This window comes from Chelmon rostratus, chromosome 21 (genome assembly GCF_017976325.1).
Source record: "Chelmon rostratus isolate fCheRos1 chromosome 21, fCheRos1.pri, whole genome shotgun sequence".
NCBI classification, from domain to species: domain Eukaryota; kingdom Metazoa; phylum Chordata; class Actinopteri; order Chaetodontiformes; family Chaetodontidae; genus Chelmon; species Chelmon rostratus.
This window is the reverse complement of record NC_055678.1, coordinates 8,327,938-8,352,820: the sequence shown is the minus strand read 5'-3', so window position 1 is coordinate 8,352,820 and position 24,883 is coordinate 8,327,938. Positions and strand designations below refer to the sequence as shown.

General features: G+C 41.6%; 4 protein-coding genes across 7 annotated transcripts; 1 reads left to right on the top strand and 3 right to left on the bottom strand.

Moving 5' to 3' along the window:
- Positions 1-1,155: 1,155 nt before the first annotated feature.
- Positions 1,156-13,897, bottom strand: sec31b (SEC31 homolog B, COPII coat complex component). 2 transcript variants are annotated; one of them, XM_041962011.1, is made up of 25 exons: positions 13,769-13,897; positions 12,779-13,025; positions 11,832-12,027; positions 11,620-11,715; positions 11,021-11,161; positions 10,195-10,337; positions 9,999-10,098; positions 9,728-9,889; positions 9,284-9,436; positions 8,951-9,181; positions 8,784-8,858; positions 8,578-8,670; positions 8,354-8,462; positions 8,028-8,206; positions 7,801-7,927; positions 7,503-7,648; positions 6,939-7,112; positions 6,685-6,837; positions 6,414-6,594; positions 5,924-6,322; positions 4,940-4,998; positions 3,557-3,682; positions 3,341-3,460; positions 3,164-3,235; positions 1,156-2,552 (listed from the first exon to the last, which is right to left on the bottom strand). In XM_041962011.1, exons 2-25 carry the CDS (start codon positions 12,979-12,981, stop codon positions 2,373-2,375), a joined length of 3,618 nt encoding a protein of 1,205 aa, XP_041817945.1. In that variant the 5' UTR covers positions 12,982-13,025; positions 13,769-13,897; the 3' UTR covers positions 1,156-2,372. The 2 variants fall into 2 exon arrangements, with proteins under 2 accessions (XP_041817945.1, XP_041817946.1); XM_041962012.1 differs by lacking the exons at positions 1,156-2,552; positions 3,164-3,235; positions 3,341-3,460; positions 3,557-3,682; positions 4,940-4,998 and adding an exon at positions 5,526-5,752.
- Positions 13,898-14,133: 236 nt separating this feature from the next.
- Positions 14,134-17,066, bottom strand: ndufb8 (NADH:ubiquinone oxidoreductase subunit B8). Its single transcript, XM_041962016.1, is given in 5 exon segments — positions 14,134-14,284; positions 15,370-15,525; positions 16,297-16,396; positions 16,578-16,704; positions 16,934-17,066. Coding segments are annotated over 5 exon segments (609 nt in total). The 3' UTR covers positions 14,134-14,191.
- Positions 17,067-17,381: 315 nt separating this feature from the next.
- Positions 17,382-19,334, bottom strand: gpx9 (glutathione peroxidase 9). The gene is made up of 5 exons (XM_041962017.1): positions 19,203-19,334; positions 18,995-19,088; positions 17,853-17,983; positions 17,583-17,713; positions 17,382-17,480 (listed from the first exon to the last, which is right to left on the bottom strand). Exons 1-5 carry the CDS (start codon positions 19,332-19,334, stop codon positions 17,423-17,425), a joined length of 546 nt encoding a protein of 181 aa, XP_041817951.1. The 3' UTR covers positions 17,382-17,422.
- Positions 19,335-20,399: 1,065 nt separating this feature from the next.
- Positions 20,400-23,277, top strand: fbxl15 (F-box and leucine-rich repeat protein 15). 3 transcript variants are annotated; one of them, XM_041962015.1, is made up of 5 exons: positions 20,400-20,539; positions 20,888-21,047; positions 21,147-21,649; positions 21,754-21,985; positions 22,154-23,273. In XM_041962015.1, exons 1-4 carry the CDS (start codon positions 20,514-20,516, stop codon positions 21,941-21,943), a joined length of 879 nt encoding a protein of 292 aa, XP_041817949.1. In that variant the 5' UTR covers positions 20,400-20,513; the 3' UTR covers positions 21,944-21,985; positions 22,154-23,273. The 3 variants fall into 3 exon arrangements, with proteins under 3 accessions (XP_041817949.1, XP_041817948.1, XP_041817947.1); XM_041962014.1 differs by having other exon boundaries at positions 20,407-20,539; positions 20,885-21,047; positions 22,154-23,277; XM_041962013.1 differs by lacking the exon at positions 20,400-20,539 and having other exon boundaries at positions 20,838-21,047; positions 22,154-23,277.
- The last annotated feature ends 1,606 nt before the right edge of the window (positions 23,278-24,883 follow it).

The following is a 24,883-nucleotide window of genomic DNA, read 5'->3' as shown; positions in this document are numbered from 1 at the left end:
CTTGCCAACAGTCATTTCAGTGCCCGGGATTTCGCAGTGGCTGAAACCCATAAGTTGTGAAACGCCCCTCGAAGTGTCTGAGAAAAAAGAAAAAAAGAAAAAAAAGTAAATGAACACTTGTGCGTTCACGTGCTTTAGTTGAAAATAGGAAAACAGAGCAGCAAAGGTGAGGCTCACCTGTGGGTGTACATGAGAAACTGTGTAGCAGCAGGTAGCAGCTCGTTGTGTTGAAGTTGCATTGCGCCACTGAAAAGATAAAACACATGCATGATGTTGAGCAGAGAGCCACCTACTGTTCAAACAGGGAAGTGGAGGCAAATTAATCAAAGTCCCCGATGCGTTCACGTGTAGCAGATTTCTAACTGCCTTATATACTGCTGGGTGTTTTAATCCATAACAATGCTTCATATTTTACTTATTCATCAGGTGTTTTGTAACTATAGCTTTCAAATAAAAAAATGCTTGCTTTATATACCTTAGACAGGACCCTCTGGAAACATATGAAGATAATGGACACTGTATATTCATATATCATTATATCATATAAAAGTGCTCTTGAATTTGTTCTTTTTGTGAGACACTGCAGAAGGTGTGCTTACTGAACTACCTCTAAATATCTGAAAGAAATGATCACATACAAAACAGAAAGAAAGAGAAAAATCATGAGAAATTTGTGCTATGACGTGAAATAAAACCATTTCTGAATGTCTGAATAATAACTTACTAATTCATGATGTGGAATGTACCAAATACTTTTAGTAATGAACCCTTGCAACGTTTTATAGGTATAAACCATTAATTAGTCCAAGGATGAGGTGCCTAAATTGTGAAAAATTAATTTAATTCTTCTTCAGGATGACACTTGATTTGTTATTTTAGCCAGATGTTTAATTGATCATTGAGCGTTATAATAATCTAATAATTCACCAACAGTATTTTGCATTTACAAATATTAATAAAGGGGTCACTTCCTAATAAGCCAACAGCAAATTTCAATGATGATGAACTTAGACAACAGAGCAAATGTCACTTTATTTTACAAAGCCTGGCACCCACTAAGTTATTAACTTATTAATCATTAATAAAGCCATTAGGTACAACTCATCACATGATAAATTCATGTCAACATGTTTGAAGAAACTCATGAAGTCCCAAAACCTTTGAAGTGAAATTTATTTGAAAAAGATACCGCAATGAGTAAAGTAAGCAACATGGATTGTATAAATATCTGTGCAACCAAAATGAGCACAGAGGCACTTCTGCCTTCTGCAGCCATGATAACACCAAACTATCCAGCTTTATGTCCAGCTACAAACCTCAAGATATCACGTTTCCATTTGTCAGTTCATTTAAACTGGTATCACTGTGTGATCTAATCTAAAACAAATGCGAATTTTAAAAGTAATCTGGAGTTAGAAAAGGAAAAGACGTTGCAGTCTGGGTGGAAAGATGAGTTAAGCATCTTAAACAGGGTCAATTCTAAATTAATGTCTTTTTTTTTCTCCACGAGTTGCCATGTGGACTCAGCGGTGAGTGAAGGGGTTAATATGGGGAAACATGCACACTGATGCGAAACAAAAGAAAAAGATTCAGTCACTCGCTCACGCAAGCTGACAGGAAATAACAGTGCTAAGCTAACACAAAAGGGAGGAGAAGAATAAAGGAATAAACAGCAACTCTGACAATCACAATCTTCTGCAGTGCTTTGGCCCGAAACCCCCTCATGGCACCATTAACTGGACACAATCTGTTACAGCAGGTGAAGAGAACAATCAGTATTTATGTTACAGTATTTCCAAATGCTCTTGATGCTTGTGGTGAAATGAGTAAAAAGTCTCTCCCTCGAACAAACTACACCGACAGGACAGAAGTGCAACCCAGATTTTATTTTCACTATGTCCACCCCTGCGGCGGACGCGGAAGCTGCGACTCTCGGGTGTTTCGCTTCTGCTGCTGGAGCCCTGCACGTATTCTATCGACGACGCTGAGGGGGAAAAATATGAGTGCAATGTGGCGATGAAAACGCACCTACTCGTACAAACACCGCCTTGATTCGAACTTTGCACCACTTGTTTCGTATATTACATCAACTGTTGGATTTACACAGAATCACCACTTTCAGAATACATTCATCTTATTGTAAAATTACCACAGCAACATCGACAAATGTCTACAAAAATCCACCTCGCTGCCCGAATAAGCCGAGTCCTCCGGGAAGGAACACGTATGGAGTGATGAAGACCACAATCTGCAATATTATCAGTAATTATTCTCATTATGAAAGCATGTCATCAGGTCAAAAAAAAAAAAGAAATAAATACATATATAACAATATGATAACACTGAAGTGTGGTTTGGTGGTGTCCCTGGGGTTAGACGCCCAGCTTGTTGGCGATGGTCATGACCACTTTGAGGATGGGCATGAAGGCGGAGATCTCGCTGAAGTTGCTGCTGCTGACCACCTGGGTGTGGACCTCCAGGCCCCGCTGGTAGTTCTGGCTCGCCACGCAGCGGCTGATCTCGTGGAGGCCGTTCAGGATGCTGTGAGAGAGCTAAGAGATCGGCAGGGAAACGATGTTACGGGCTACATGTCGCGCTTGGTGTTGTAAGGAAAATGTGAAAAACTAGCTTTTCTTTTTCCCCCGACATTGCTCTGAATAATATCTGCAAAGTGAATGCACATTATGATTAATCAATCAATCTCATCTCGTTATCAGTGTAGTTTCGCTACGATGGTTTCAACGATCGCCTCCCGCATTAACTACGTGGCTTTTCCTGCTTCTCCCTGAAGCTTAATATTATATTTTTGGAGAATTTAATGATTTCTTCTGACGTTAGCGAAGGTGCTTTTCATTCACCTTCACTAAAAATCCTGCTGTCACTCTGAAGTATGTGATTCACTGATTTTGTGGAGCATAATTTACACTGATAGCTATGAAAGAGTCCACATTATGATGTTTTATGAGACAGTTTAAAGGCGTTGGCTATCCCAAATCCAACATTTTCTTAGTTACCTCTAATCAGCTGTGTCACCCATCTTTCAAATATCTGTCTATGCTACCAAAGCACTTTTAACTTCAGCACATGGCTAAAACAGCTTTCTTTATCTAATGTTTCCTGCAGCATGATGAAAACCGTGTGTAATGATGTACTTGTTTCTTACCGACTGCTCTCTCAGCTTGTCATACAGGTATCCCAAACGTTTGGCTGCATCATCAAGTTTCCTTTTTGTTTGCTGAAAACGAAACATTTGTGGTCATTTCACATCCAGTAAAACCCAAACTTTCGCCTTTTTTCCATCAATCAATTCAAGCTTTATCACAGGCAGACTGAGACTTACCGGGTCTCTTGCTGCCAGCTGGCAGCGCTGCACCAGGCTGTCAAAGGTGGATTTGAGGACCATGTGTTCAGCTGGGATTTCTTTCTGCTCCACCCTCTCTGCTGGCAGCTGCTGGAGGAGCTGAGGAAAACAAGGACACAAACACAAGGTGTTGACACGTTTGCCGTGCAGGTTGCTGTTGAGAATTCAGATAACAGCCCTTTGTAGCACACCGACCTGCACGCTGGGCTCCTGGGGGGCTCCTGGGGGAACTTGGGCATGGTCGTGGGGATGAGGGGCCTCCACCGGGAATCCCATCACAGGAGCAGTGATGGGGGCTGGTGGAGTGTAGTTATCAGGGATCTGCGTACATATGACAGGACGACACATCTTAGGAAGGTTATAAAGTGAGCCGTGTCCAGGCTAGATTTGAATATTATGAAGCTGCATTTATAGATTTTTTTGACCACTTTGGGACAGAAGAACTCTACGACTTAGCTCATAGTTTGTGTTTCTAACTCTATCTTGTCTGCTTTTTGTTGTTGAACAGCTGGTGGCTTAGTCAGTTTGTTTGCGGACAACATCTGCCCTCTGCGGCTGGAAATCCAGTTAATGAGAGCTGAATCTTAATTCTCTGTGGGGTTTGTCACGACACACAGCAACAAATTACACACAGTCATTAATTTATTGTTGTTATTAACACAATATTTAACAGCGGAACGTAAAGGAATGAAACACTGAATTACTGAACTGAATCTGGATCAGTAAGAACTATTTAACGTTGCCCAGTACTATTACAGGACTGCTGCAGGCTTTTATTATGTATACCACATACAAGTGGTTCTTTTGAACTACGTGATGCTTCTGCAGCTACCAGGTGAAGTGGAAAGATTGGAAAGCAAGACAGCAAAGAAAAGCAAAGAAATTACGATCCACATATTTGTGTTGAAAAACAATTATCATTACAAATTGGTTTGCATATTTTATAGTCATAAAAAATAGGAAGCCGAGGACTCGCCAGAGATGGTCAAAAGTAGCAGATAAAGTGTTAAAACGTCCAGCTTCTGTTAATGCAAAAGGTTGTACAAACACAAAATTGACCAAATCTAGTGAAAAAAGAAAAAAACAAGACTAACTGTCAGTCTGTCAGGGATCCATCACAGCCACTGGTTTTCTCTACAGTGAAAATCAAACCGTTCCCTGAAGCTATCCCATCTATGGATGGGGCATGAGGAGGGGGTGGTTGGGCACTTCAGCCCTTCTGTTGGGGCTTAATGTCTATATCTAACCATATCATCAAATGTATAAATATGAAGTTTCTTCAAAGGTTTGTGACAGAAATGTACAACCGACTAATTCATTTAGTTCTTTACTTCTTTTCAGGTTCAAAAGAACCGTGGATTTTTTTTCTGGAAAAGCAGGATTTGCAAGGGAGCTGGTTTAGTAGAGTTGGATTTGACCTGAGCTCACAATAATAGTTGTATACTAAATATATGAGCAAACATATACTTGCAACCACATTATTTTAATTTGGCTTTTTTTTTAATAGAAAAACTAATAGAACTCGACGAAACTGCAAGATCTAAAAGACTATTCTGATAGTGATTAAAGCAGGAGTACCTTCTGCTTCCTGGGTCCACCTCGTACTGCTGGCGGGTCATTCCAGCCTTCCTGAGGTCCTAAATTTAGAAGAACAACGAAGAGAGACAATTAGAAAGAAAACAAGCAGCCCGCCCCCTCCCCCCCGTCGTCACACTCAAGCAGCCACAGATTGTTTACACAAGACAATCTCAAGGAGCCATGGTTAGTCTACGTGGCAAAAACGCTTAATGTAAAAACATGTCATTCAGCCACAGGCCGCAGCAGTTCAAGCAAATATGGCAGAATGTTCAGGCAGCGTCCTCATAATAACTCAACGGCAACATTAACCCAGTGCAGAACAACGGTAAGCATCTCATTTTTTACCTTTTTCAGCTCAAACGTGTGTGTATCAACTCTGAATGTTGTAAAATGTGTTACTTGAGTCTCAATTTGCACTTTTGACGCATGAAGTTCAGTCCTCTTTAACAGCTGGCATTGTATGATCCTAAATAAAACCAAGCCTGGAAACTGTGGTTTTGTTTGCTGTGTTTGCAGATAACATACAAACAAAAAATAACAATAAATTAGCTTCTACATTTTCCTAGAGCGAACAGCCGCACAAGCAAACACCACGAAAAACACACTGAGTGACCAGAACAACACAGAGACTCACAATGGACTGCAATCTAATACAACCACAGAGCTTAATGCAGGGATATTGTATTGCACTGTATTATATTGCACAGGTGTTTTTTTTCTGGTCACTCAAATGTATATTTCAATGCACTCTTATTCCATATCCAACCCTAACCCTGTCACCTTGAAGGTCACACTGGAGCCAGGGAAAGTATCCTGCAAGTCAAATGAGGCGGACAGCTGAACAGGCTTCAATGACCATTAGCAACAGATTCCAGCTAGCGTGTAGATCTGTTTCTAGCAAGAAGTACTTCAGTGAAAATGTCAGAAAAAGCAAATAAAAATGAATGTACTTCTGATCTTTTGGCTACCAAGTGACCAACATACCTGTAGGAGGAGGAGCGACAGCAGGGGCCGGGAAGGGCTTTACAGCAGGAGCACCTGGGCCTCCCTGCGGATACCCTGATCCAAGAGGAGCATAGGGACCAGATGCCATGGGGGGTGCAGGGCCCTGGTTGTGGAGGCCCCCTGGGTACATGGGGACCGGTGCTCCCGGTTGGGAGCTGGGTGGCATGGGGCCTGAGGGTAAAGAGGTAGATGGCATGAAGCTTGTCGGTGGCACCCCGGGGCTAGGCATGGGGGGCAGACCTCCAGGGGTCGATGACGAAGGCTGTAGTGGGGGTCCTGATAAGTTAGCAGCTGGCATAGAAGAACCTGGAGGAGGGAAGCCTGAGGGTCTGCCAATGGGCATAGGCTGAGGCTGGAATGGCTGATGAGGAAGGAAACCTGGGAAAGGACGAGGAACACTGAGTAACTCATCAAGCATCAGATAAAATCAGCCTCAAATACCTGGAAATAGAATACTAGTCTACCAAACCTGGAGCAGGAGCAGGATGTTGGGGGTATGAAGGCCTCATGGCAGGGCGGGTCGCATTGGGCGGCAGCACATGAGAAGAAGGTGGCAGACCAGGCCCGGTGTTGGTTGGAGCAGCTTGTGGGGTAAAAACCGACGGCATAGGAGGCTGCTGTTGGGCAGGAGCAGAAGGCTGGTACTGACTCTGACAGAAAAAAAGCACTATGTTTTAAAGACAAGTTCAAACCTCTATAATAACACAAGATAGGTAATTTGGAAAAGATTAAATTTATACCATAACTTGTGCTTTTGGTGCAGGAGTCTGAGCAGCAGGAGCGGGCTTGGCTGTGGACACATTGACTCTGCTGAAGGAGTTTGGAGGCTGCTGTCCGACGGCAGCCTCTCCCTGAGCGTGGAACAGCCTGTCTCTCAGCATCATGATCCCAGGCTGGAAGGACAAGATTGTGCAAACACACAAAGGTATTTATTACAGTTCAGAGGATCTATGGATCTGTGGTTTTGTAATTAGGTTACTGTTACGCCCCTTACTTGCTCTGAGTTGTCAGGCAGGTAGGTCATGGCAGTACCCAGACTGCCCTCTGCAGCCAGTATGCCAGCGTAGCGGGTTAGCTTCTCGGCCAGGATGGGGCTCTGGACTGCCACCTCGCTGTTGCGGAGGCGTTCGATTGACTTACGCAGCATCATTACTTTTTCGACAAGGTCCTGAAGAATGAACAGAAAACAGAACAGTGTCACTGAGATTTGTACACTCTTACCTTCAGGCTAAAACTGCGTATTGCATGTGCAGCCTATAAAAATCCTCTAGCTTAGCTCAAACTGCAACACCGGTTTTGCATGCTAGTACAAGCAACCATTCCCAAATGAATCTCACAGGAGACACGTCAGATGCCTTTGTGAAGTACAAATTAATAATTACGATGAAACACTAGGTTACTATTCTGTTCTACTTGTTGATCATTTTCAGATGTGGTAGCACATGAAAATACGACTACACATATATTTCACATTTGCTCTGGAGGCTTGGTGCAGCAGTGTAGTTAAAGCAGTATTTCGTTCATGCAAAGCCTTGGCCAAAGCTGACAGAGATTATACCTCTAGCCCAAGAGGGGAGGAGCTGTCTCTGTGCGAGGCCCAGCACTCCACTAGCTTCTCAATATTCCCAGAACAGATGTAACACAGACAGGCCTGCAGGCAGCGCTTCTCTGTCCTCTCATGCTCCAAGCGGCCTCCCAGGGTGTCTACCAACAAGAATGACAGAATGAACCAATAAAAGAGATGGAGAGAAGGCTGAAATAAGAGCTGGGGGGGATGAGTACGGGTAGAAAAGTTACTCAGCTCGAAAATAAGAACTGCTGAAATGGTGCAGTTATCTCACTTGAGAGCAACTTACCGCACAGACGGGCAAAATCTTCAGGGTGAGCGTAGGTCAGAAGAGCAGCGAGAGCCTCCTTCCAGTTGTCCAACTCACAGCTTTGCACTATGTCTCTCCAGTTCTGGGTCACCACTGAAGAGATAAGCTACATGGGGGAACAAATGGAATTGACTTAACACACATCTTAAATATGATCCCTGTGTGATCGTACGGACTGAACCACGATAAATCAAACATACTCTTACCATTGAAATGCTGTTCTTTTGCTTGCTAAGGTATTTTTGCTGAGTTTTCTTGAGCAGCTCCTCTCCTCCACTGATAGACAGCAGGATGGCTTCAGCGTAACGACCATCATTCAGACACAGATCCACAGCTCCCTCAAAGTTACCAACCAGCAGCGCTTGGCTGATCAAACCATCGGTATCTTCAAGAGAAGGACAGAAGGTCAGTGGCCATCAACTCAGCATCACAGACTACAGTTACATTTCCAATCACGACAAACAATGACAAGGTGTACAACATCTAAACCCACATAATGCGTTTAAATCATATAATAATTGAGGGATTTTACCACATGACACAGGGATCTGGAAGTTGGAGTTTTCCTTTGGGGTGTGACTAAAGAAGTCTGCTGGTGAAACAGAACCTGAGGTTCTAGCATCAGTTGCTTCTTCAGTCCTCTGGAAAAACATCAATGGATATTTTAGACTAAACATGAGCTGCAAAACTTGGTATGCAAATAAAGATGAGCAAAATAGATTTGAAAATAAACACTTTGTTAGCAGACTCGCTGACCTCAGTGGAGAGCCGTTGCATCTTTTCTGCCAAATCTTTGGCATCTACTCCATGTCCATTGTGCTGGAAACTTTTCCCCAGGCATTTTGAAATCTGAACAAATACAACATTTTTACAGCTAAGACACAGGATATGACTCACAGGTAAATGCTTATATATGACAGATATCCACAAACAACTACAGCTACATATCTGAGGCAGAATACCTTTTTCTCCAACTCATCTTTGCTGAAACCCAAAAGTCTGAGGAACTTAATGCGGGCTTCATCCTCAAAGTTTACCTGTAAAGACAGTGAGTGAATTAGCTCAACACACAACAACGCCACACTAACTTATTGTTACGTCTCATTAACAAGAGGACGTGAGGGCCCACCAGAAGGAACTTCCATATGTCCTGCTCAGCGTCTGACTTGGCGTTCTGAATCTTGGCCTGGCAGTAGTTGCTGAAGGAGCCCGACTGCAGCGCCGCCTGCAGCTCCCTGGAGCGCTGGAGGAACTCCGTCTCCGTGGTAACCTGGCTCACAAACACTTGTCTGGGGACGGGCTGGGGGCTCTGCACTGGAGGCAGCTTGGGATTCTCAAAGGTTATCAGCTTTCCACCAAACTGAGGGGGAAAAAACATCAACAGATCAGTCCATAAAGGAAACGATTTTGCGCATTTTATCAACAACTTTTCATGAACAAGCTTATTAAATATTTTACTTACAGCAAAGGATGCCCCCACTGGCCTGCGCACCCACTTAGGTGGCTTCTTCAGAGGGGGAACTATGGTATCCTGCACTGCAGGCTGAGGAACTTGCAGGGGAGGCAGCACCTGCCCTGTGCCAAAGGGATCCATTGAATCAAATGAGGAGGATATCTGTTAAATAGAAATGCTCAATGTTAAAACAAGCACAACTCTTTAAACTGAGTCTCTTTGGGTTTTGAACTGCTGGTCTGACAAAACAAGGCATTTAAATATGACATATGTGCTTTTTCAAACTATATCTCTGACATCTTTCAAACCCTATGTTCTACTCTGTTCAGGGTCAATGACAGTTAATCAGTGGTTGATGTCAAGCCCTTCACACCAGCACCATCTTGTGGACGAGCAATGCAGCTCAACACCTAGCCTTTGGAATTAAATTTATCACATAGAAACAGCCGCTACCTTATCGGCTGTGCTTTGCTGTTCAGCCTTCAAACTCCCTCCCATCACAGAGTAGACAGTGATTTTCCCGTCAAATGAGGCAGCTGAAAGCAGGGCTGGATTCCTGGGGCACCACTGGATATCAAAGCACCACTGGTTTGTTGTTGGAAGCTCGTAAATGACCTAAAATGAAGGAAATTACACCTGTAAGGACCCATGGCATTGCCATGAAGTCATGACAATGAGGCAAGGTAATTCAGGGAACAGAGAAACTGCAATTAATTCCATATACCTCTCCGGTGTTTGGATTCCAGCAGAGGATCCGGTTGTCCTTAGCACTACTGAGCAGGAGCTCAGAGTCAGCCTGGCTCCAGGATATGGACAGAATTCCCCTTTAAGAAAATAGAAACAAAAGGTACATAAAGTATATTCTTCAAGTTGACTGAAATACAGAAATAAGCACAGCATTCAACCTGCTGGAATCTAACCTTGTGTGATTCTCAAGGACTTTAAGGGGTGATGTGGCAAAACGGAGGTCCCACATCTGGATGACTGGCAGTCGGTCGTCTTCAGAGGCCAACACCAACTGAGTGGCCACATCAGGGTGCCAGAGCATTCCTGAACAGTGCATCTGAAATCACATAACTGATGAGATTTTCTGCAGCGTGCAATCATTTTTACTTTTTGTCTAACCTGAAAAGGCTAAAAGGCTCATAAAGATTCTCAATATTAATGCTGCCCCATCATGCTGATGATTCAAATGATCAGTGGAGTGATCATTAGGTGAAGGTGTATTGAAGAAACAATATCAGTATTAATTTGTTGAGAATTTTTCAAAGCAAAAAGAAAAAATGAATAAGAGAAACAAGTGCAGTCCCAGTAAAAATTTATCTTATTAAGATTCACAATTATTGGGACCCTTTGAATGAAAACCACAAATGATTTATTGTCATGGTATGAGTACTTATGTAACTGTGTACAATAATCATTATTGTGTTTCTGCTTAGAAATTCCAAGTCAAGAAACAGGAGTTAGAGGGTCTTCCTATCAGCCTGTTTGATACAGGGCCACTGTTTTGCTGTAATTCGACTGGCTGATGGTCAGACTCTGCATTGATTTTGGTACGGTGGCCAGCGAATCAGAACCGACAAAGCTGTAGAACGACTGCCATGAAAATGTTCAATCATCTAAAAATATTGCTGAAGTGTGGCAGATGAGCCTTATTGATTAATTCATGACACACAGACTTGCAGCAATTTGGCAGAAGGCAAATTTGGACTTGGACTTGCTGTGTTTTCTATTAATGCCACCAACCCTGTTGCTGTGGTCACTGATCTTGATGATGGGCTCGTTCTTTCTCAGGTCCCACACAACTGCTTTCCCACTGGGGTTGGCAGAGGCCAAAATGTGCTGAACCTGCCTGTTCCAGGACACAACACTGATGTCTTCAGCTGGCTGAAAGAAGAGACAAAGGCTGTTACTGTCAAAACAAACCTGACTGTGAGTCTGAGACAAACAGATGCCTGGTATTCAAATGACAATACCAGGCCTGTGCTATGCAAACACTGGTGGTACCTATACAAATAACTCTTTAGAGAAGGCCACTGACAGCAATTTGGGAAAACATATTCAGTAAAAGTTGACTGAACTTGTATATGTGACAAGGCATTAACAACAATCTAAGGGAAGTAGCACACACAACAAGTGAAATGGAAACCATTAACAAAACTTTCTTGAAGCTTTCATTTTAAACTCAGACATGAAACCGCAAAGGAAAAGAAACAAGTAGAAAGTTGCCTGTTGGGGATTGCAGTTTCAATTTTGTGTTTTGGCTCAAAATAAGAAGTCAACTCATCCCTCACATCAGATGTGCAAAATTAATTAAACCTATGATCTCACAACCACGCACCCACCTGTGTCTTTGCTCCTGGTGTCATCGGACTGCTGAAGTTGTTCAGATCCCAGATATAAATCTCTGAATCATTTGCTCCTGATGCGAGGAGATTACTCTGAAAGAGATCAAATTGAAAAAGATTAATAATGTTCACTACAGTACCACAACAGAGAAGTCCTTCTGCATAAACTGTCTCAAAGGACACAGAAGATCATAACGACAGACATTTACCTGAAAGGGGTTGAAATCAAGTGCTCGAATGGGTCCTGTGTGTTTGTCAGACTGTCCAACTACTGCCTCTGCTCCGGAGCTCATTATGACCTCTGGGTTATATACAGTTAATGTGCCATTTTCACTGCCACCAACCAGTCTCCCTCCAGTACCATCTGCTCCCATTCCAAAATTCACCCACACGATACTGTGCAACCTATGGAATATAAAAAGTACAGGGAGTTAGCGGAGTATGGTAATGGAATACTTGTGGCCCATCATTTGTGCAGCAAGCAGTGATCTGCATATTACTACAAAAGCTACATGTTGAGCTCTCTAAGACTTTGCCTTGTGAGCCAAAATTAATCAGAAGTTAAATGAAAAAGGTAGATATCACATGAGTGATCAAATGCAGGATATGTGAAAGAATTAAAGTAGAATTTAGCATAATTAAGTGATTTAATTTGGATTCAGCCATGGTTTATTCTGAGTTAACACCAGATACGCCTTTCCAAACTACACAAGACTGCCAGCAAGGATGAAGGTTTGTGTCTTATGTGCCAAGATAAATATTTAAGGCCAAACTATCACATTAATCAAACAATTGTTTGCTTGTGGGAACTCTTTTTCTCGAATACAAACTTATTATGAGTGTGATAACATGCAGATCTGAAGGAATAAGGTGTTGTGATGATACCCATTAAAAATATTCAGCATTATCAGGATTAGAAATGAATCCTGACTGCTACCAGAATACTGGCGCTTCAACATATATACAGGCTCTTTTTCTGTGACAGTCTATTTCTGCTGTTAGTGGTAAAACGGCCTGTACCAAAATACAGCACTGTACAACGTTTTCTATCAAAGGAATAAGCAAAGTCACTTCTCCACAGTAGCTGAAGTGGACAGTGGTACAATTGTGGCTCACAATCTGGCCAACAACATGTATCATATTTTCTATAAATTACCTGTTTGTTGTGGGTAATGAGCCTTTGAGCTGCATTTCCAGTGAGGGGTCAGAAAAATCCACCTCAAATATCTCCAGGGCTGCTGTGGTGTTGAAAGAGGCATCAAGCTGTTGCGCTGATGTCCCTAAGGCCAGGTAGATAGGATGGTGTCCGGCAGGGCTCCACGCCTGGTGGGCAGTCCTCTGGATCTCCTTCAGCCGCATTTTCCTCTACAAGTTCCAAATCCTGGACACACGAACCGACTCCACTAAATCAAAGATAATACATTTCTTGGTATAACAATGGTTGTGGATTGACAACTTATCTTTAAGTGCCTGTAAATTAAAGAAGAATTGTGTGTCACAAATCTGTACTCACAAATCAAATATTCCTACTTTCTCACTTGGCTCCAGCAGGGAGCCACCCTCACTGACAGATTGCCACCGACTATTTCCTGGAGCTGCTAGCTAACAGTTCGACCATACGTCCAATTTCCACCCGTGTAACAAAATGTTTATTACACAAACATTATAAGTTCACTGCATTACAGTGGATTTAATGTAGTTACCAGTCATTATGTCTACATTAAATTGTCGCCAAGCCACTTATTTATTCATTCAGCGCAAGCTAACCTGACTTGCAGCTAACTAACGTTAGCATTTCGCATTAGACAAACTGAACGTCTCCAAACATAACACACTACCGTTACCTTCGGTTAGTTAACATTTCATATAGAATACCCGACTGCAGACATTATTCAGCTATCACGAATAGTTCAAGAGGAGAAGATCATTTATCATGCATGCCACTACATACGCTAGATGTCATATGAGCTAGTAGGTTAAGGCTTGGAATTACCTAGCCGTTCCAGTGCATAACCGGAGACGATAGCAAGCGAACTACAAGCCACCACCCACAGCCCCAACTATATATCAACAGAAACGAGAGGCCCTATGTATCAGACAAGTTTACGCCCAACAAGAGATAAATATGTGTTTGAGAGAAACTCACGTCAACTGTCTTTATCACAGCCTGACTGTCCGCATTCACAACAAACTGCAGCGCTACTTAACAGCCAAGCTAGCAGCTTAGCCGCAGGCAGATTCCGACCAAAGTGCTTTGCCGTGTTGTCACTACGCTACGGTAGCCAACATGGACATTTCTCATTCGGTCATGGCCTAAAGTAACCCTGATGTCAGCGTTGACCCAGCAAAATCATTCGTAATGTGATGCAAGATTTTTTCAAATGTTCCCTGTCACTTATTACTCAAAATTTAACTTTTAATTTTGAAAAATACAAAAAACAAACCCATCCAGCAGGCATGACATTCTTTCTACCAGACAAATGAAGAGCAACACAGAGAGGAATGTAACTGTTATCATGTTTATTCTTTGCAGAAATATATATACACAAGTAGAATCAGACTTTAGTCATTAGATTTCATAATGTTTGACTTCCTCTGGTTGTTTTTCCGGATCTCCTCCTCTCTCCAGGTACAGGTCATTATAGGGGTACTGTTTCGGTGCCTAGAAAAGAGGCAAAAGCTTTATTGAAAATGTGCATGTTGTTAAATATGAGACACAATCAAAACCATTTAATCTACAGGTGGCACAGCACTGAAAAGAAGTTGCATTAAAATACTCAAAAAAATACAATATAGGTTCTTTAATATTTTTCATGTAACTTCTTTGTATTAAAATAGTCTCGCTCACACATTGCGCTGTGTAACTCTTTGTAACAACTTCTAGTGTAATAAATACTAGAAATTGACACATCAGTTAAGTGAAAAATCTGGTATCCAGGTGTCCCCTACAGTTATCCTACATGTCTGTCTCAAAGTAAAGTTAGCTAGATAACTTTAAAGTTTTAAATGGAAATATGTTCTTTATCAAATGTATTTAAATAATTTACCATTCAGATTTTGTTTTCCATATTAATATATCTATCCAGAATTTAGGGAAATTTTCAGAAATAACTGTCTAACTTTGCAACCCTCATGTCATCTTTAAGAACTTTTCAATGCTATGTCCAAAATGCTGATTAAAAAGACATGTTTTCTTTCAAATCCAAATGTGTTTTGTATAATGGTTCCAGTAGTCAGTCAAGTGACAAATATAGGCAATATAGGACTGTTACGGTGCATTATCTTAACATGCATAATTTAATCACACAAGTTTCTGTGCACCTTTGAAATGTAAATAAAACTATATATACTCTACAGTTTACTAACCTAACAGCAGTTATGATCTACAGAACATGTCAGATAAGCGAAACAGTAAAGCAATCTAAGCAACTTATTAGTTGGTAAGGAATAGTTTTTAATTCAAAATGTTAACAAGCCAATGTGCACAGAGGGGAAAAAGCAGATTTAGATGAAGGAAAAGGAGAAGATATTTGAACCATATCATCTCAAGGGTTTTTTTAAACTGTATTTGTTATCTGATACTGTGGATGGGGCAAAATATTGGTGGTGTTTAGATAGTTTAGAGAAGAGAGAAACAAATAATTCAATAAGCAAGAACGGCAAGTTGGGAGTCCTCAGGTAATTTTACATCTCCTGAAAACAGTATGTTGTACAAAAAAATAAATCCAAGAATTGGTCTGTACTTACAACAGGTTGGTAAGATGGGAATTTCTCCCCAACGTAGAACATAAACAACATGAACCCGATGAAACCAAACAGTTGTTTGCGCATTGAGGACCAGGACACAGGAGTGGGAGATGTATCTACACGGTTCCTGACGAACATGTCAAAATTCCAGTGCATCTAAAAATAGACAGAGCACAATCACTGACTGACAGTCATGGGAAATCTCATACTGTAATAATGATTTATCATGTAAGTGGACAAGTGACCATACAGAGGCACAGCCTTGTGTGGAGAAAGCAGTGCCTCTGTGCAATCAAGCTGATCTGAATACTGTCATAATATCCAAAACCAACAGTGTCTGTACAGAGGATGGTGAACTTCAGAAATATGTTTTTATGTTATCAGCTATATAAATGCCAATATCTAAAACTACAATGGTGCCTCCAGAGAGACTAAACAAATTATGCATGTTCAGTCTTCAGAAGATTGCACATTCAACCCCTGTAGAAACTGCTTGAGCTGTTGGAAACCAACAACAGCCATGATTTCTGGCTCCTGCTGTCTGACAGACTAAGAAGTATTATGAATATTACAATAGAGCATTATGTAAATGTTGTTTACCTTTATTGTTGCAGCAATGCACAATAAATATACAGATCTATAAACATTACAGAGAAGGATCTCGTACTTTTGGGTACCAAGACATGTACTGACTGAGTGGGACATTGTATCCCAGTTACAGCAAATATGTATTTGGTAAGTCTTAGGCCAATTTCACGAAAGCAATTTACGAGGACTGAATACACGCACATCACGCTTCACTAATGACTATCACTCAGAAATGGCAGATTAATTAGCATATATGTATATATGTGTGATAAGCAGTATTTCTGTTATTACAAAAATAAATAATTCCAATAGCGGGAAATAAAATCATCAATATCTTACCGGCTCTCCCCAGTTCCTCCTCAGATCAGGGTGGTCCCACTCGTACCAGGGGTCTCTCTCATGCTGAGATCTATCTGGCAACTTTGGATAATCACCAAAGCTACAAAAACACAACGATAGCATGCAGGTCATCATCTGTTTGTTACTGTCTGGCTTTGTTACTAGTGGTTCACTGTGTTCATGCATCTGGTCAACATAACAATGTGTGAGCTGAACAACACATCTGCTGTAACATAAAGAATAAACTACTACAAATGACAGACTTTCAGAGTAAAGCTCACCCCTCGCCGTTGTCGGGGTATGGTTCATAGTCCTCAACCCTCATCATGTACTTCTTTGCAGCTGCAGCTCTCTCCTCGGGGGTCTGCGGGCATGGACCAAGCTGAGTATTCTTGGACACACCCGAGGCTGAAAAAACATCAGTTGCACATGTGAATAAACCAAATCGGAGTTACAAAGCTCGCCAGTGAATACGGATGAAGAAACGTCATTTCACCCTCATTCAAAAGCGGTAGCCACTTAGCTAACGTTAGCATGTCAAGGTTACGTCCATTCGATGCTTTTAACTTTAAACTCTGAAACGTATATTGACAGTAATTCATCGGACAGTAAGACCAAAAGCTATAACACTACTGACCTGCTCTACATCCAGACAAAAGGGCTGAAATGCCGGAACCTTTCCCTTTAGAAACGGCTAGGCCCCACCGTCGGAAAACAACACCAGCCATGTTTACTGGCTGCTGCTATCTGACAGAGTGAGAAGTACGCATGCGCAGTCCTGGAAGTATGGGTCGGCATAAGGACCAATTAAAATTACTGAATATATACTGTAAACATTAACAAGGCTGTAAAAAACTTCTAACATCAGCAGTGACAACAAAAACAACTACTGAAACATTTATTTAATTGTGTTTTATTCATCTTTATTTAATTTTGAGGAGCAGACACCATCAGAATAGAGAAAAGTGTGAAAACTCCTCCAGTGGCTGAAGGGAACTTGTACACAGAGTGAATGCACTGAAGCCCTGAGACCCGTTCCTCTTCCCATCAGATCCAGCTCAGGTGCACGAGTGCATTTACTGGGGGATCGTCACTCTGCCACTGGTGGCAAATTGAAGAAAAAACATCAGACAAGTTCTGCTATGTCCTTCTCCACTTTCTCAATGGGGCAATGAAGTTCATATCTGCAGCAAAGGGAAAACGTTAGAGTCATTATAATAGTAAGACCCACGCTTGGCAAAATTAAGGGCTGACTGGGTTTTTTAACTTGAGGTCTATAACATCACCTTTTGAAGGGAATTCCATCTGCAGTGATTAAGAACTTCTCAAAATTCCAGCGAATGTCATTAACTTTGATTGGAGACCAGTAGAATTTCTTTATATCGCCAATAACAGGGTTCACAAATGGCAAAGATTCCTGTGGCAAGTGAGAAATGACTGTGTATCTGTGTTTTTCATTTTCAGGGCAAAACAGCTGCAGCACTGACATTACTAATATAACTAATAAAAATCATCCATTCATCTTCTATATTCAAATCCTGTGTAAAAGGCAGTACCTTCAGATAGGCAAAAAGAGGCTCTTCATTTAATCCATTCACCTCAACCTTGCCAAAGACAGGAAACTTTGGCACAAACTCCCCGCCAGGTCTCACATACTTAAGAATATTGAGGGTTTCATGATTCACCTCTGAAAACATAAAAGAAGAGTTATTACTAATGTGTTTTAAAGCTATGCCTCATGCAAAGCATAATCTGTGCATTCACAAATTTGCCTTCAAAATAAACAAATGTTTACCACATAGCATCGGCATCTGCATTAGACAAACAAAGTGTATATGTAGGTCAGCTGTGGATGAAGTATTCAGATTATTTTATTCAGTAAAAGTTCCAATATATGAAGGTAAAGGTTTATTTCAAGCAAAAATGTTGCATTCAATATCCTGCTTAAGAAAAAATACAAAAGTATTTGCAGCAAAATGCATTTAAAGTATAAATAGTAAAAGTACTCATTCTTAGAAAAATGCGTTACTGATTTTTATGAACTACATCAACAGACTGGGGATGTATCAATACATAAGCAGCATTTTACTGCTGTAGCTGCTCAAGGTGGAGCTAATTTAAAGGAATTCGTATACACTTTGATAGTTTATGTCAGTGGTTCCCAACTGAGAAGTTGGACCCCCTCCACAGGGTCACATGATAAATCTGAGGGTCATCTGAGGTCATAAGACGATTGATCAATCTATGTATTTATTTTTTAAGACTTGAAAATGGACGGAATCAATCAGTTTGATCAAATGCTTGGCCAAGAACAGTTATTTAAATAAAACCATCAGAGAAGTTTAGAGAGGAAATCACTCGACATCTGCAATGTGACAATGGGCCACAACCATACATAGGTTGTATGTAAGGGGTTACACACCAAGTTTGAACTCAATGGTATTTAATGTTAAATCTCAATCTGAAAAGAAACAGTGAAATATCGCTTTCATATAAATGTAGTGGAGTTTTAAGTACACTACTCTGAAATGTACTGGAGTAGAGGTATAAAGTAGCATAAAATGGAAATACTCAGGTAGAAGTACCTCAAGATTGCTCTTAAGTACAGTATTTGTGTACATGTAGGGTATAGTTACTTTCCATCACTGATGTGGAGCACAGTATTTCTGACACATTTCAAAAGCTTTAGTGTACCTACCAGGTGACTGAAGACCGAACTGGTTGCAGGGGAATCCAAGGACAGTGAAGTTGAGGTCACCAAACATTTCCATCAGTGCATTCAGTCGGTGGTACTGAGAAAAAAGGACACAAAATCAGATTCCTTTCATAAAAATGACAGCACAGATCATGTGTTATGATGTAATGTAATCCATCTGTAATCGATCAGTGCTCCTCCAGAATATTACCTCCTCTATTGTTGACCCTCAGAAGGTGGCAACGTTGATGATAAGGAGCACCTTACCCCTGTAGTTACTGAGTGGAACCTGCTGTCCATCCAGGGTCTCAGCAGAGAAATCATAGATTGATTTATTCGCCATGCTTGTACTTTAGCTTGTATATGGGATTGTAGTCAGTCAAGAGTGAGTGTTCACCCGGCTATCCTGTTGGCTCATCTCATTCACTGAAACATAACTCATGGGTCAGCAATTGTTCAGCATGACTGACTTCATTGTTCCCCTGGGCAGAGGTGAGCTGGCAGGGTGGTCATTTGTTCAACACATGTATTCCAGGAAAGAGCCAGCTATAATAGGGTGATAGCTAATTGATACTGGCAAATTAAATATTAAAAATAAAGATGTGTCTGCAGCAAAACTCTTTGGCTGTGTCTTTGACATGAATAGAAAAAAACAGAAATTTGTACACAGGTTTTCCCAATTTCTCGTTTTTGACATTACAGTTAGATAGACTTATTTTGTCTAAGCTATTGCACAGTACTTTGTTCTCTAAATCAGCAGCACTCAGCAATAAAAAAAAAACACCTAATAACATCTTTGGACAAGTTACTTTATTATGGTTCATACACTACTAACATTGCTTTGTCAATAAAGGAATAAAAAAACGACATTAAACCAACCAACGCTGGCAAGCATGTGATTATAAGCGTGTAGGAGGCCTCTATAAAACATTGCAAACAGTTATTTTGTAATCTTTATACCATACCGATATGTAAATTGCTTTTAACGTGATCTTTGACGTAAACCCGGAAAATTACGACTGCTGAGTTCAGTGGTTCCTCGTAAACGCGGGCATCCATTACTGTATGACATATAGGTCATCTCAATACGTGGTCTCTGACATTTTAGTAGCATACTGTTGTCTGTAAACGTCAACAGATGTACTCTGTAAAAGGGTGGTGACAGCTGTTTAGTTAACAAATTCAGTGGCGCGGAATTGGGCTACTCTGTACTTTAACAACAGAAGAAAATGAAAAAAAAAATCCTAAATGGCAGCGATAATAGTCTATGTACGTGGGTCTATGACTCTTACCACCAATTCTTGGTTCTTGTTTACCCCAAACGCCACATCTTGTCAAATATACAAAGTAGTTGGATAGTTCTTTATCTCTATCATGACTCGTCGGACGGTCCCTAAAGGCAGCATTGGGTTTGGGTTACACCTCAAATGCCTGCAAGATGCTAAAGGAAAATACGATATTTTGGAATCTATGTGAAGAACACCGCGTCCTTAAAAACTCTCTATAACATAGCTGACTCAGAATGGACGGAGGAGCTAAGATGCGGACGTAAGTACCCTTTAAAAAGGGAGTTTTGTAATTAAAATCAACTGGATCGTTGGCCCCGGCACGCTAGCTTGTCAGCTAACAGCGATAGCTTGCGAGTAACAACAACCAAGTCACTGAGAGATGTAGATGGTTGTTGTTGCTCCCGTTTATTTATGGCAGGTTTAATCATACAGTGACCGAGCTGCTATAACATTTATTAGTAATGTAATATTTCTGTCATTATTCTTGCCTTTGAAAGCGTTTGTTAACATTTAATTGTGTTCGCCTGGTTGTTTCCTGTAAACCGCATCAGCGTTGCATGCAGTATCAAAGTTCAGCTGCTAAACAAGGTTTGTATTTCTTCAGCAGATGTCACCTTTTGGACTTGCCCTGGGAGGACGTTCTTGTTCCCCATATTTTAGGCTATTTGCCCCTGCAACACCTTGTCAGCCTGCAGAGGGTGAGCAAGCAGTTCCACAGCCTCATCCAGGTGTATCTGGCCAACTGCAGGACTTTTGATCTGTCCTCGGTAAGTCCTGATGAGTAAGACTTTAGCAGCCTGTGCGTGTGTGTTGAAAGGTATGCCGAGAGGTAAGGTTTGCCATCTGCTCTGTTGTGATATTTGCAGACTGGACCGTCCATTCCCAGGGAGGCGTTTTGCTCCATGTTAAAGGACAACAAAGTTCTCCACAGCCTGTCACTTCAGAACTGTTCAGATTGGGTGTCAGACAAGGAGCTGCTGCCAGTTATCAGCCAGAACCAGCATCTGCAGAGAGTGGACATGAGCGGGTGTGTTTGGCTCACCCGCCACTCCCTGGTGGCCGTGTCCTTGAGCTGCACACACCTCCAGCACCTCGGCCTGGCGCACTGCGAGTGGGTGGACAGCCTGTCCCTGCGCAGCCTGGCTGACCACTGCGGGGGGCTGCAGTCGATCGACCTCACCGCCTGCCGCCAGCTCAAGGACGACGCCATCTGCTACCTGGCCAAGAAGTGTTTGAAGCTGAGGTCTCTATCTTTGGCAGTCAACGCCAACGTCACTGACGAGTCGGTGGAGGAGGTGGCCAAGAACTGCAGGGGCCTGGAGCAGCTGGACCTGACAGGTTGCCTGCGGGTCAGGAATCAGTCCATCAGGTATATCATATCTTATTTTCAAGCATAATCCAACTAACTTTGTGCCATCCCACCACCTCACTTGTGCACCCATCCATAAGATCCTTTGCATGCTGTGCTCACAGGACTCTTGCAGAGTACTGCCCGAAGCTGCAGTCCCTGAAGGTGAATCACTGTCACAACGTGACAGAGTCAAGCCTGGACCCACTACGGAAGCGCAATGTAGTGATAGACGTTGAGCCGCCTTTACAGAGGGCTCTGGTACTTCTTCAGGACGTGCTGGGGTTTGCTCCCTTTATCAATCTCCAGATATAGCCAAAGGGCCATCTATCTGTCTCAGCAAGAGCACACAGGCAGGTAATATGAGCAGTATATCTATCTGTATGAGCCTGTGACGTGTTTATATTCAAAACTGTCTGTCAGATATCCAAACCGGGCCAGAACTCAACCACAGTGAATTTATTACTAGTGCATTTGCAGAGGGTAATGGTGGTGACACTCAATTGTAATCAACATGTGTTACAGGTGTCCTCATCAAAGTGATTACTCTCAGCTGCATCATAAGGACATGTGAAAAATGTCAAGATAATCCAAGAAGACCTGGATGTTTTACAGTCAAGTTTGGACAGAAAAACTCACTGGAATGTCATGAAAGATGCGCATTTACGATGGAACTGAAAATAAGTCGAAAGCCATGTACTTTTAAGAATTGCTGCCTCGTGTCCAAAGGATGTCACTGCAACCTTTGTTAATCATTCAGTGTTGTAATAATGTGGCTTTGTAGAAAAGCAATTCTAACCAAAGTACAGTGTATTGTTTTGTTGGTTTTTAAACAAAGTACACATTTTACTTTGTGTATATGACACATAAGAAACATTTCTTGTATGTTTCATTAAGAAACATTTTAAAAAAAATGTTTGAGTTCAATTGAACATTTCATTTTGCATGTATTCGCCATCTTGAAGGATCAACAAATGGCAAAAAAATAGTCACTTAGCACTACTTGGTTGGAGTGGTTTTATTATCTCCACTACTGAGACTTCTGCTGCCACCACAGTATAGTAAAGGTGTCTGTGGTGCTGACCATGTGTCTTCCAGAAACAATGTCCTGGGCTCCTCAGCAGGACAATCCACAGACCTCACTGTCAATAGTTTTTAAATGTTTCCCAGTGGAAACTGTTGATCAGCTTTGTTGCTTCCAGTACACTAAACTGTCTGCATGGCCAGCAAAGGTTAGTGGGGAAAATGTTTGTATATGATGTTCGTGACGTCGGGGGAAGCAACCCTTTAATCCACATTGTTAAGAAATGCATACTTGTATAGCCTCGTATTTGTTTTAAATAAGTGTAGGATTTTATTATGACTGTTTCCTGTCAAACCCTTGAAAATAGTTTTGTTAAAAGTACCTGTGCTGAAATGCTGTTGCCCAGTAACACAGTATATGAGTTATATAAGAAATATTAAATTGTAAAATACAGTTCCATCAGGAATGACTGATCACTTTTTCAATGCATGAAGAAGCACAAATCTGCTCTGATCTGATTAACTGCTACGTATATAAATATCTGAACTTATCTAAAAGTACTGACCAGATTAAAAAATGCATGGGCTGAAATTCAAGTTATAATAGAATGTCAATTTCTCCAAGCAGGTGTTGAATATGAGGCTCAACGTTATGTGTTCATAAAAGGCTTAAATAATGAAATTCAGCATAATTTGATTAATCTACAACCTGCTGTGAATAGCAGGATTCCTTTAATTCTGTTGTCAAAGCGTTGCAGTGGTGTGGTTAAAGATGGGCTTCACCTTCTCAAGGCCATGCTGTTTCATGACTCAAAGTGACACAAGGTGGCAGCAGTGAGTCAGGATGTCAACCTGCTCTGATTCTGCTGTTTGAGAGGCTGCATGACTTCTACTCTACAGTACATTCAGTGATAGTCTGTCATGTTAAATATGTCAGGATGCAGCATCAGTGTGTGGATGCAAAGGCCAAGACTCTAATATTTAAAGAAGGGGTCTAATGTTTGGTGAGTGAGATGAGAAAAAACAGCAGCTTTATGATCTTGTTAACAGTTGATGCAGTGAATGCACAATAAGAAGAATGCATCCCCTCGTTGCTACAGCTACATGTTAAAACCTCTTCTCACAGTTTCCTCTGGTGGTCCGACTGGCAGACTATATTGTAACTTGTCTCTGTGACAACACAACAGGTCTATTTTCCACTTGATGGCATGGTTTACTCCATCTGCTGCGTGCTGTCCACAAGCTGAATGTGCACCAACAGAGACTTGTGTTCGGGGGGCTTCAGGGATCGACCAGCATCCTTCTGTTAGCTGTGCCGATCATCGTATTGTACCGCTGTGCCTCTGAGGAGACATCACAGCGTCGTTAGTTATAAAGTAAACTTCAAATTTCATTTTATAAGGCGCATCATGCAGTAGATATTTACTCAACTTTAGCAAGATTCTAAGCAAGAACAGGCTAGAATTAAAGAATGATGTCTGGTTAGCATCACATTTCATCCTCAAGATATCAAATGCTGCAAAATAGATGGATCATAGTGCATGGAAATGGAATGTAAATTTACTGTAAGAGACACTTACTGACATAAAAACTTCTCAGCCTCTCATCTGTATAACAATTAGTATGAATAACATCCTCAGTGTTCAGTGGTCCAGCAGCGCTTGTTGCTGCTCAGCAGTCAGTGGGTTAAAAACGTTTCAGACTACATTCATCATGCAGGACCTCAATTAGCATTGATCTGCAGGGGGGGAAAGAAACATCGCTGTGTTATTATATACCATGGAGCAATTTCTGTTCCAGTGATTGAGTGTATGGGGGGATTTCTCAAACATAGCCGGCCCAACATATTTTGTCTTCCTGTCAATAATCTAGCACTTGTCTAAATTATTGATCAATAGCAACTGATCATTTTAAACCGAGGCACAACAGCGAAGGGGGTCCATTTCATTCACGATGCAGCTTCAGCCCCTGGCAGCGTGTAATATACCGTACTTATTAAAGCAAAGAATAAGTCCAGGTGTAATCTCTGGCTGTTTTCTGACAGAGTAACTTACTGATGTTGTTCAGGGGCTCGTGTTGTGGCAGCTGGTTCACGCCAGTCCCTCTCAAGGCAGGTCTTTTTCTGAGGGGAAGTTTTGACTTGTTATAGCAGTGAAAGCAGGTGTCACTGATAGCATTAACGATGGCTCTGTTCTACTCAAGTGTCCCAGTAAGGTATGGAAGTTACTGGAG